This window comes from Erpetoichthys calabaricus, chromosome 9, assembly GCF_900747795.2.
Source record: "Erpetoichthys calabaricus chromosome 9, fErpCal1.3, whole genome shotgun sequence".
Lineage (NCBI taxonomy): Eukaryota > Metazoa > Chordata > Cladistia > Polypteriformes > Polypteridae > Erpetoichthys > Erpetoichthys calabaricus.
The window spans coordinates 38455588-38468235 of NC_041402.2; the positions used below are offsets into that span (position 1 = coordinate 38455588).

General features: G+C 37.4%; 1 protein-coding gene across 1 annotated transcript in view; it reads left to right on the top strand.

The window, feature by feature from the left end:
• lpcat2 (lysophosphatidylcholine acyltransferase 2) overlaps positions 1-12648 on the top strand; it is a 66320-nt gene that overhangs the window by 12541 nt on the left and 41131 nt on the right. The window contains exon 2 of the mRNA XM_028809318.2: positions 4738-4880. Coding sequence (XP_028665151.1) covers positions 4738-4880 — 143 coding nt within the window. The remainder of the gene's footprint in view (positions 1-4737; positions 4881-12648) is intronic.

Here is a 12648-nt window from a genome sequence, read left to right on the forward strand (position 1 = left end):
GGGTGTATCCTGTAGCAAAGCCCTAACTTTTTTCATGAAAGCCCATTTCAGACAATAAGTCTTAAAAAGAGGTGTAAAGATATTGACAATAAGCTACGCAAACCCACCAAGACATGCAATCGTTTAAATCAAGGCGCGAGTCGAAAAACACCAGCCCATTCTATTAGTTAACGATTAACACATTTCTATATGTATCGTAAGCATACAATACAACTGATAATATGTTGCGCTTATTTATCTGGTGTACCGACATTTTTGCACGTTTAACGGCTGAAATCTAACGTGGTTTGTGCCCTTCAGAATGAAAACAGTTTGCATTTACCTTTTTAATAAAAGGCGAGCTTTTAAGCCTGAGAAATCACCCCGTAAATGCACACGTTTAATTGCACGTGTTAATATGTATGCTTACACAGTATTAAAAGACACTCAACAATTAACGTCATTTACCTTCTTTCCCGCGTTTGATAAAAGGCGAGCTTTTAAGCCTGAGAAATAACCCCGTAAATGCACACGTTTAATTGCACGTGTGTTAATATGTATGCTTACACAGTATTAAAAGACACTCAACAATTAACGTCATTTACCTTCGTTCCCGCGTTTGAGTCGTGCTGTAAATCTCTTCTTTGTTTTCAGTTCACGTGATTACGTAGGAGGTGTGATGACGCAATACGCGACTCCGCCTCCTCCATTACAGTATATGGACAAAAAAGAGGTTCCAGTTATGACCATTATGCGTAGAATTTCGAAATGAAACCTGCCTAACTTGTAAGTAAGCTGTAAGGAATAAGCCTGCCAAATTTCAGCCTTCCACCTACACGGGAAGTTGGACAATTAGTGATGAGTGAGTCAGTCAGTCAGTGAGCGAGTGAGTCAGTGAGGGCTTTGCCTTTTATTAGTATAGATATCTATCTATCTATATATATATATATATATATATACTAGCAAAATACCCGCGCTTCGCAGCGGAGAAGTAGTGTGTTAAAGAGGTTATGAAAAAAAAAGGAAACATTTTAAAAATAACATAACATGATTGTCAATGTAATTGTGTTGTCATTGTTATGAGTGTTGCTGTGTTTTATATATATAAAATACACACACACACATATAAACATATATATACATATACATATACACATATATATACATATCTACATATATATATATATATATATATATATATATATATATATATATACATATACACATCCACATATCAACATATATATATATACACATATATACACACACACACGCTTTATGGGTGATGATTGTTTTAGTCTTTTTATCTTTATTTTATTTTATTGTAGAATCAACTCCTATCTGCGCACACCAGGGCGGCCGTGGGCGGATGCGTATGGTGTATTCACTCCATGTTATCGTGCATTGCGCTGTCAGTGGTATTTTGATGAAAGAATTAGAACAACATATAAGAAGCGTATAAATTATTAAACAGTAAAACTTTAACATTTAAGAAGTAAAGTTACATTAAGTACTACTGCAGTGCCTTCGGGTATACCTCATTTTTTGTTTGCCCATTACATGCTTAAATGTATACATTTTTTGGTGCACCTACCCGAGAACACGCGACATATAACCGAGCGTGGGAGAAGCATGGATTTTAAACACGCGTTGAGTTCATCTGCTGGTCTCCCTCGTGGAATAACTGGTAATGTTTGACTAAAATCTACAGCGAGTAAAACGACATTACCTCCTATTTTTTTTTTACGATCTCTGAGATGTTGCTTTTTTCGGTTCAAGGCTTCATAAGCTCTTTTATGTTGTATGGTGTACTTATCCCAAACCATCATCTTTGAATGTTGCAAGACTTTCGCCTTGTATGTAGATCGGGGTAATTACATTCATTGCATTCCTAGTCTGAATCACAATCTGATTGTATGGGTGGTTACCTGGCACTGTAGGGTTGCCACCCGTCCTTTAAAATATGGAATCGTGCCGCGTTTGAGAATGAAATTGCGCGTCCCGTTTTGAATCAATACTGGACGTGATTTATCCCGTATTTTTTTTATCATTTTTTTTTTAAAGCAGCGTCTCATGCAAATCATCCCACACGCATTTTATGAAGATGCCTCCTTTCCTACTTTTGATTGGGTAATACTTGATGTCATCGTTAGTTTGATTGGTGTTTTTAACTGTCCAGTGAGGAGGGCGTGTCTTTTAAGTACAGTCTGCAAAGTGTTGGCACTGAGATGTGGCGTCAGCGCCATAGTTGAAGCCCCTAACGTTGCGGTCAGCAAGTCGGCTAACATCCGCCATGTGCCGTCTTTCAGTTGCGAGAAGCAGATCATAGAATGGTTGAAACTGTTGCCCCTAACGTTGCGCCACGGCGTGTGGTTCGTTTGTACCTCGTGTCTTCTCATTAAACTTTTATCTCGCGAATATGTTATTGCAATCCGCAGCGGGAGCGTTTCTATAAACTTAATTGAAACTTACGTTTTACACCGTGCTTTGTTTCCCTTATGAACATGCTTGTATGCTTAACTCGCTCCGTTCTCAATTGTTTAATTAATTTTTTGCTCTTCGCTGTTTGCGGCTGTTCCTCCATTTCCCCCTACTTCGTTCTTTTATCTGGCGAATATGTTATTGCAATCCTTAACGGGAGCGTTTCAATAAACTGATTGAAAATAGTTTTGCATTTACCTTTTTAGTAAAAGGCGAGCTTTTAAGCCTGAGAAATCACCCCGTAAATGCACACGTTTAATTGGACATGTGTTAATATGTATGGTTACACAGTATTAAAAGACAGTGAACAACGTCAGTTACCTTTCTTCCCGCGTTTGATAAAAGGTGAGCTTTTAAGCCTGAGAAATCACCCCGTAAATGCACACGTTTAATTGCACATGTGTTAATATGTATGCTTACACAGTATTAAAAGACAGTCAAAAATTAACGTCATTTACCTTCGTTCCCGCGTGTGACTCGTGCTGTAAATGTCTTCCTTGTTTTTAGTTCACGTGATTATGTAGGAGGCGTGATGACGCGATACGTGACTCCGCCTCCTCCATTACAGTGTATGGACAAAAAATATGTTCCAGTTATGACCATTACGCTTTGAATTTCGAAATGAAACCTGCCTAACTTTTGTAAGTAAGCTGTAAGGAATGAGCCTGCCAAATTTCAGCCTTCCACCTACACGGGAAGTTGGAGAATTAGTGATGAGTGAGTCAGTGAGTCAGTCAGTCAGTCAGTGAGGGCTTTGCCTTTTATTATTATAGATATATGTATGTATGTATGTATGTATATATATATGTATATATATATATGTATATATATATACAGTAATCCCTCCTCCATCGCGGGGGTTGCGTTCCGCGAAATAAGAAAATCTGCGACGTAGAAACCATATGTTTATATGGTTATTTTTATATTGTCATGCTTGGGTCACAGATTTGCGCAGAAACACAGGAGGTTGTAGAGAGACAGAAACATTATTCAAACACTGCAAACAAACATTTGTCTGTTTTTCAAAAGTTTAAACTGTGCTCCATGACAAGACAGAGATGACAGTTCTGTCTCACAATTAAAAGAATGCAAACAGATCTTCCTTTTCAAAGGAGTGCGCGTCAGGAGAGAGAGAACAAAGCAAGCAGTCAAAAATCAATAGGGCTGTTTGGCGCCGGTACAAAGCTGTTGAAGGCGGCAGCTCACACCCCCTCCGTCAGGAGCAGGGAGAGAGAGAGAGAGAGAGAGAGAAAAACAAAGTCAAAAATCAATACGTGCCCTTTGAGCTTTTAAGTATGCGAAGCACAGTGCGGCATGTCGCTTCAGGAAGCGGCTGCACACAGAAGGTAGCAACATGAAGATAATTTTTCAGCATTTTTAGACGAGCGTCCCTATCGTCTAGGTGTGCAAACAGCCCCCCTGCTCACACCCCCCTACGTCAGCGCAAGAGAGAGAGAGAGAGAGAGAAAGTAAGTTGGGTAGCTTCTCAGCCATCTGCCAATAGCGTCCCTTGTATGAAATCAACTGGGCAAACCAACTGAGGAAGCACGTACCAGAAATTAAAAGACCCATTGTCCTCAGAAATCTGCGAACCAGCAAAAAATCCGCGATATATATTTAAATATGCTTACATATAAAATCCGAGATAGAGCCGCGAAAGGCGAAGCGCGATATAGCGAGGGATCACTGTGTGTGTGTATATGTATATATATATATATATATATATATATATATATATATAGTGTATGTATATGTATGTATATGTATGTGTATATATATATATATATATATATATATATATATATATATATATATGTATGTATGTGTGTGTGTGTATGTCAGTCCTCCTTATCTGAACAATAAAATTATTCTTCCAAAAATAACAGGAGTTCCTACTCTCTGGCAACTTGGATGAAATGAGTTATCATCATTTTGAGTAATCTTTTTATGCCTATTGTGGTGTAAAGCAACAAAAACCAGCAGGATTCTGGTTTGTGTTCAAGTTTATTAGACCACAGAACAGAGCAGGAGGAAGAGGATGCAGATAGGCAAAAATATGATCAAGTGATTCAAGTTTTCATTTTGTGGTTTTGTCACTCTTGGACAGTACTCTTGGAGTCACTCTTGGACAGGAATTGCACCTGGAAATACCTTCCAATTATTTAAATGTCAGTTTCTTCTTTAATACAAAGCACTTTGTTAGTGTACAGTGACCTTTCAGTTAATTGATTAATTTTTATTCTTCTTTTATCCCCATCTTCCCTCATCCCATTTTAGCTTGTGCTTCTTGGTGTGGTTCTGGTTCCAGTCCGTGTGCTATGCATGGTTGTATTTCTTTTATTGGCTTGGCCATTTGCTGCCTTTGCTACACTACGGCTACCCACAAAACTTTCTGCTGAGCCCACGAAAGGCTGGAGGAGGTGAGTTGATTTTATTTAGATTTATTATTGTATAAAACTTGTACTTTACATCTCTAGTATCTCCACTCTCTTAAGTGTGGTATTTAGCAAAAGTAAACAGTTCCATTCTGTATGTGAATAACTATGGTACATCATTTGCTTCTTTTTCATGTTAAAGAACACTTTTACTCTCCTCACTGTTTCTTTAATCATTCCTTTATGCTGAAAAATGTGATAGTGTAATTTTGTATTTTTTTTTGTATTTGTCTGGTGACACATGTTAGATTTAAAGACTGGTTTTTAATTTTTTAAGCATAATTTCAATTATTGCTTTCTTTAAATATGTAGATTTACCCTCCAACACCATCCATACAGCATCAACAACTCCCACCACTTCAGTTAGTATGGCCAGTGATGATTACAGACGTGTGGCACTTATGCCCTACAACATGAAAACTTTTGAGTGGCTGTTCCTGGATTTCACAAGTCCTCTTATAAAAGACCACTTGGACCCACTGTAGTTTGCCTATTAGACAAAGACTGGAATAAAAAATGCAATTTTTAACTGATCCACAAGTTTTATTCCCAACTGGACAAAGCTGGCAGTGCTTTGAGTATTATGTTTTTGATTTCTCCAGTGTCTTCAGTACCATTCAAGCCATTCCTATTAAGGGGAAAGCTCAAGGATATCAAAGTGGAGGTGCCTATGGTGTCCTACATAATGGACTAACTCTCTGACTGACCATAGTTTGTGAGGAATGTGTCTCTGATATGGATGTGAGCAATACTGGTGCACCACAAGCAACAGGACTGCCTCCTTTTCTCTTCACCCTGTACACCTTGGACTATAAATACAACACCAGGTCATGTCACTTACAGAAATTCTTAGATGATTCTGCACTAATGTGGTGTGTTTGTTAGGGGTATGAGGCAGAATATAGGACTCAGGTGCAGAAAGAATTGCCTGCAGCTTAACAGCTCCAAAACCATGGAACTGGTCATTGATTGCCACCACACCAAGCAGCCTCTCCACCCAGTCCCTATTCAGGCAGTGGATGTGAAGGTGGTGCACTGCTGCAAGTACTTGTGGGTCCACGTCAATGATAGACTGGACTGGTCTTGTAAGAGAGGAACGATTCAAAAAAGCGGAGCACGCTTTTTTTTTTTTTTTTTTATAATAGAAAACTTTGTCATTCAAGGTGTGTAGTGACATCATTTATATACTCTATTTTATAATTCTGTGATGGTAGCTGTGGTATGCTGGACCCTGTGATATCACTTCAAGAATAAACAGGGTAATTAAGAAGGTGCAGTGGTAGCGCTGCTGCTTTGCAGTAAGGAGACATGGGTTCGCTTCCCAGGTCCTCCCTGCGTGGAGTTTGCATGTTCTCCTTGTGTCTGCGTGGTTTCCTCCGGGTGCTCGGGTTTCCTCCCACAGTCCAAAGACATGCAGGTTAGGTGCATTGGTGATCTTAAATTATCCCTTGTGTGTGCTTGGTGTGGGTATGTGTGCGCCCTGCGGTGGGCTGGCGCCCTGCCTGGGATTTGTTCCTGCCTTGCGCCCTGTGTTGGTTGGGATTGGTTCCAGCAGACCCCCCGTGAACCTGTGTTAGGATATAGTGGGTTGGATAATGACTGACCCTTGACCCTTTGGAGGTAGTAGCAGTGGAGGGAATGAAGACAAAACTGATGGCCATTATGAACAATGATGCATATTCTCTCTGTGACAAACTAACTTTAAAGACTTTTACCCAACAAAGTATTCAGCAGTGTGTTAAGAAGTGCAACTGGGGCTCCTTTATACCACCATTAATACACCTTTATAATGCCTCACTGTGACTGTGGCCGCTGTTTTATTTTTAGTCAAGTTAGGAGGTTTCTTTTTTTTTTTTAGTAATTCTGGTGTTAATTTGTTATATATATATATATATATATTTTTCTGTACAAAGCCAAATACCCCATTGGGATAAATAATGTAATTTCTAGATAGCTAGCTAGGTGATGAGCAGACGGAGGTATGAATAGTGTGTTAATCAGTGTGTACTGCTTCACAACATTTTAGGTTAAGACAAAATTTACAAAGTCTGGTAGTTTTCAGTGCAGAAATATATGATAGGCATATAGACATACTGCATTATTTAAATATTTGTAATCAATATTTTTAAACATAACAGTCCTGATTTTTCTATAAACAATATTTTAAAATGAGTTCCACAAAAATAGTTTTTTTATCTATCGATTTTGATCTGGGTAGGACATAGATAGGGTGAGGGTTGAAAAAGAAAAAAGAAAGCGTAGAAGAAAGAAGAAAAATCTAAACTGGCAGCAATTTATGTAATGCAGGAACTTGCCCCAAACAGAAATATACTCAAATCAATTTAACAGCATCTAATGAATTTAGAAATAAATTTAAGCTATTCATTTTCTTTAGCTTATGCAGAAGACTTCACATACGTGCTCCTCTTTGTGCTCCATGTTTTACTGGATTTCTTGTAGCATACTGTTGTTGTGTTTTGCACCTTTGTGCTGAGAATGGACCAGCTGGTTGTGCACTAGAACACAACATGATCAGGCTTATCAGATTAGGATCAGTCTTTTCCTGAAATTAAGCTTTCACTTTGTCTCTTTTCCCTCTTGTTAGAGCTACGCTACCTTAGTCTGGTGTATTTTCTGCTTATTCTAATGTTCATTTTGCATTCGTTTTTTGTTTTTTTTTCACAACTTTAAATTTCTTTTAGAACATGAGGCAATATGATAAAAGTTAATGTGTTACGAATAATATGTGTTTTTTCTCTGTTCATTTCTTGTTGCATATCTCAGAGGACGTTCTAACTTGTCTCTAAATCTACAGTTCCTCATAGTGAGTTAGTGGTTTAGTAATATATGACAGAGATTCTTAAGATCATTGCACTCAATTTGCCATCATAAGAGGTGTTGCATTTAAAAAGCTTGCACCAAAAGATGTTCTTTTTTGAGAAAAAAATTCTCAAGGAGAAATAACGCAAGAGCAACAAACAAGCAGAGGTTAGGAGCCTAAAAGTCAAACTGAGCCAGTGGACTAAATCACTAGATGCAAGTATGAATCAAAGTCGAAAAACAGACTGACAGAATTTAGGATTCAAACTAATCAAAAAGCGAACTAACCAAAACAAACTTGAACAAATACATTTTTTTAATGTATCCCAAAGCCTAGATGAATTGCAAGGTTTGGTGCCATTTTAAATAGTTGTCACTTGATGATTCTACAATATCACATACTGTAGATGGTAGTCAAGTGATAGCAGCCAGCTTTGAAACAAATTTACAACATGGCCAAGTGAAAGTACTGTGAGATGGAAGCACAAACTGAAAAAGAACTGATAATAAAATCACATCACTTAAGTAACAATAATATAGTAAAAAATTTTAATGAACAACAATGCACAGAAATTTAAAAATAATGTAAAAAAAAGTTCACAACATGAAGTGTGCTTAATTTGCTTTGTGGTTCAATTGGATAATGTATTTTAGCCCTTTAGATAGATTCCACTGTGAAGTAAAATTAACTTGCTATAATGCTTAGAAATAGTAAGCTGTTTACATGCACATCTGTATCCTGTTCCTGTACGTACAATGCCTGGTGCCCTTTTCTCTGCAGTCAAGGCAACAAGTGTTTATTGCGAGTTTATCCCCAGCCTTTTTAAATAGTGGCTTGCTAATATTTCCAAAAATAGAGATATATTTGCTAATATGTGTTGTAATTGTTCTTCCTAACCCAGATTAATTAGATTTTTTGATTTGAAGGAGGTACACACCTCTAAATCTGTCTGAGCTTGTATTCCCTATCCCCAGAAACTTAATTAAAAGTGATTTAAAATATTTCTTAATTTGAAAAGTTCAATTCCATTTTTACTTAGATTTACTTTGGTTACTCTAATTTTTCAAATGACAAAAATGTGTGTAAAGTTATTCTAAAAGGGCTACATTTTCATTACTTTCATTCTTCCAAAGAATAATTGTAGGTGGATTGAAATCCCTTTAATATTATGTTATTTTACCATATAAAACTACTATAATTATTGTTTTGATATTAACATTAACTGCTTATACAACTTAATGGCAATATCAAGGCAATAATGACATAATTCATCACATGAATAACAAACAATAATGTATATTGTAAGGGCCGGTTTACACATTACGCTCAGAATGCATACGCGCACGCATCATGGCTGCCACACGTTTCCAGCGTTCATTTGACGCATCCTCTGAGCACGTCCTCAGAAATTAATGCAATGGGTGCGTGAGTTGCAGTACCAGCAAAAAGTTGCTAGGGTGGGAGCGCAGTGTGATCAAGTTGGAAAGTGACGTCAGAGTCTCTGTTTACTATCTGCATGTGACATCGAACTGTTTTGCGGGGTTTCCGGTAATTTCACCCTAGCACATTTCGCCCCAGCACGTTTCGCCTCCATGATATTTCTCCCACACCCCAGTAACTTCTAATAGGCACACCCAGATGTTTTGATTGTTAGAAGTGTTCGAAGTTTCTAGAAAAATTAAAGTAAATAATCGATCACAGCGTTCAAAACTGACTTTCCTAATTTAAATATTTTTGTTTAAATTATACGAATCCAAAAGATTTTACAAAAATTATTATCACATACCGTTGTGAAAAAATATATGTGAAATACAATGTACTAAATTAATATCTTTGTAATTTTAAATTTCACAAAAAATTATTTCCATTTATAAAATTATTGTTTAACGGATGGTTTGTTTCAGCAAGTCTTTTCTAGGAAGCAGTGCCGTGACATTGGCATGTGCCTATGCAACAATGAATGCAACAATTTATTGTGGTCGTTCAGTGAGAAAGTAATACACGATGCGGTATGTGGTGACGCAACAGTTTTGATATTCCGCTGTCTGCGAGGTGTTGATGGTTCTTCAACTCGGCCATGCACCACCAATAATCAGGCGGCGAAAACTGTACACACACATCTTGAAACGGCCGTAGTGTTGGCAAAAAAACCCGTGAAATCCAGTACAATCGTACAATACTATATCACATAACAAGGATTAAATTACAAGTACAGTACTCACCTTTTATGGACACGCATACTATTTTCAGTGGAACATGTTGATCTGTGAGTCGTATAAGAACACTACCTGAGTGAACTTTTTTTATTTTCAGTGTTGGGTAAGGTTTATTAAAAATTACCAGGGGTGAAATGTTTTGAGGGCGAAATGTGCTGGACAACTTAATCCGGATGCCGTTTTGCGCATCCTACAGGATTGATGTGCGTGCTTCAATGTTTGATGAATGGTTTAATGTGGTTAAGCAAAATGCCAACATACAAATGTATTCGTGGTGCTTTTATATTCAAGTGTTACATATTCCCCAACGTAATGACACAATACATTTTAAAAGTTCACATACCATCTTCTCTGGCTTTTTTTTTTTTTTGCACCTTCACAACAGCATCAGAATGTATGGCAGCGTATTTGAGCCACAAAGAAAAAAAATTAAGGACACAGTGAAAAGGTCTATTTTGTAATTAAAGTACAATTTTTGACCTTAATCTCAAAATGTTCACTTTAATAGTTTATTTTATCATTAAAACCAACCCAGCTGTTAATCGCTACGTACTTCTGGGGTTTCCTCCTCAACTGACAGCAGTGGCAAGCAGCAATCACCACACAGAACACATTAAATTTATGATATTCCAACTCTGTGCACATTAAGCATCCTTAGATTTATTCTTGATATCACTTTCAAAATGAAATGCATTAAAGTATGTATATTATATTTTATAGATAAGTCGTTAACTTCATTTAAAAAATGAATTCTGTTAATAATTACACATGTGGGGGTGGCAGTGTGGTAGTGCTGCTGCCTCACAGGGAGTCACGTCCCTGGTGTTCCCTGCCTGGAGTTTGCGTGTTTTCCTGGTGGGTTTCTACAGTGTGTCCCAGTTTACTTTCAAAGATATGAAGGTTTGGGGATTTGGTGACGCTAAAATGATGCTTGTGTATGTGTATGCATGTGTTCACCTTGCGATGAGCAGATGCCCCGTCCAAGGATTTTTTCTGTCTCGCGCCCAATGCTTGCCGGAATGGATGCATCATTGGATTGATGGATATAATCATTAAACATCCTTCTCATAGATTTTGTGGCAAGGACTCCTTGGAATTTAATGGATATTTCAGGCAATTCACAACAAAGCAATGCCAAATGTTTTCTCACTGTGATGATATCTCGCACTGCCACCTGGTGTAATCTTCCAGATTTACATGAAGTACGCATACAAATGTAAACAGTACAACGCTTGTGTAGCAGTAGCATCTGCTGGAGCACACGTTGCGTCGTGTGAAGTATAAACTTGGCCTAACTCATCAATGCTACTAAAAAGAAAAAATCAGGAGTGGTCTCCTCTAGACCTTCCCATATACTCAGATATGGGGATGGATATTTGATTAGTAAACTGCAAGAGAATGATTATATTACATACATTAAAAAACCATCAACAAAAAATGAAGGTCAGTAGGAACAAGACAGAATACATGTGTGTGAGTGAGAGGAAGGTCAGTGGAATGGTGAGGATGCAGGGAGTAGAGCTGGCGAAGGTGGATGGGTTTAAATACTTGGGATCAACAGTACAGATTAATGGGGATTGTGGAAGAGAGTGCAGGCAGGGTGGAATGGGTGGAGAAGAGTGTCAGGAGTAATTTGTGACAGACAGTTATCAGCAATAGTGAAAGGGAAGATCTACAGGGTGGTAGTGAGTAGTGCTGGGTGGTATACTGGTTCATACTGAAAACTGTTTATTTTTGTTATGATATGGATTTTTCTTATACCGCAACACCGGTTTAAATTGCCTAAACAACGTTCGCAACGTGGCAAAGCGGGACCCTGTTTAAGAGGGGACCTTTTTCACTGCTACACCACTAAACAGATACATCATCCTGAAAATGATATCAAGTATATATCTTAGCATTCTAAATTTTCAGAGAGCAAGAATATCATGAAGTGAATGTATTCTGTGCAGCGATCGCTGCTGGCGCCTCCTCTTAGTGCGGAGGAAGTCAGTTTAAGAAGTGCGCAGTGATTAACAACTGGGTCTGGGAACACAACACAAAGCATTTAATGTGCTACATTAACTTATGACGGGGTTTGAGAAAATCTAGTAAATTAAACATTGATTTTAGGATGAAGCTTAGTTTACTTATAAAATAAACTATGAGAATGAAGTGGAAATGTCGAGAATAAAGTCAACATGTCGACTATATTCTTGACATATAGTTTTTTTTTTTTCTTCCGTGTCCGTATTTCTTTTTCTTCACTGTGGCCTTAATACGATTCCGTAGGGCTATACCACAAATAGCATTATAAATGCTAGTTGCAGTTTTATTATTTATGTATATAGCTTAGCTTGAAGCAAGGTCAATATTATTGCAGTTTGCCTAAATGATGGATCAGTTGGTAAAGATGTCATCACCAAGTTGCACTTGTTTTATTTTATTTTTATTTGGTGAATACTGTGTAATGCACCTGGGCTTGAAGTCTTGAAGTAATAGTATTATTACTGGAAGTTGTACTATTATTTATTTTATTGTTATTATTTATTAGTTTAAATATTATGCAGTCTAATGATGGTAAAGTTGTTTAAAGAGTCACTTTAACGTATCAGTGGACAGAGATTGTTAACATTAACAGAAAGTGTAGTTGGTTTACAAAAAATATTTATTATTTATTCCTTTTCTAAGACATGTTCAGTGCAATGCAACTTTTGACAAGCACCTCTGGAAAATT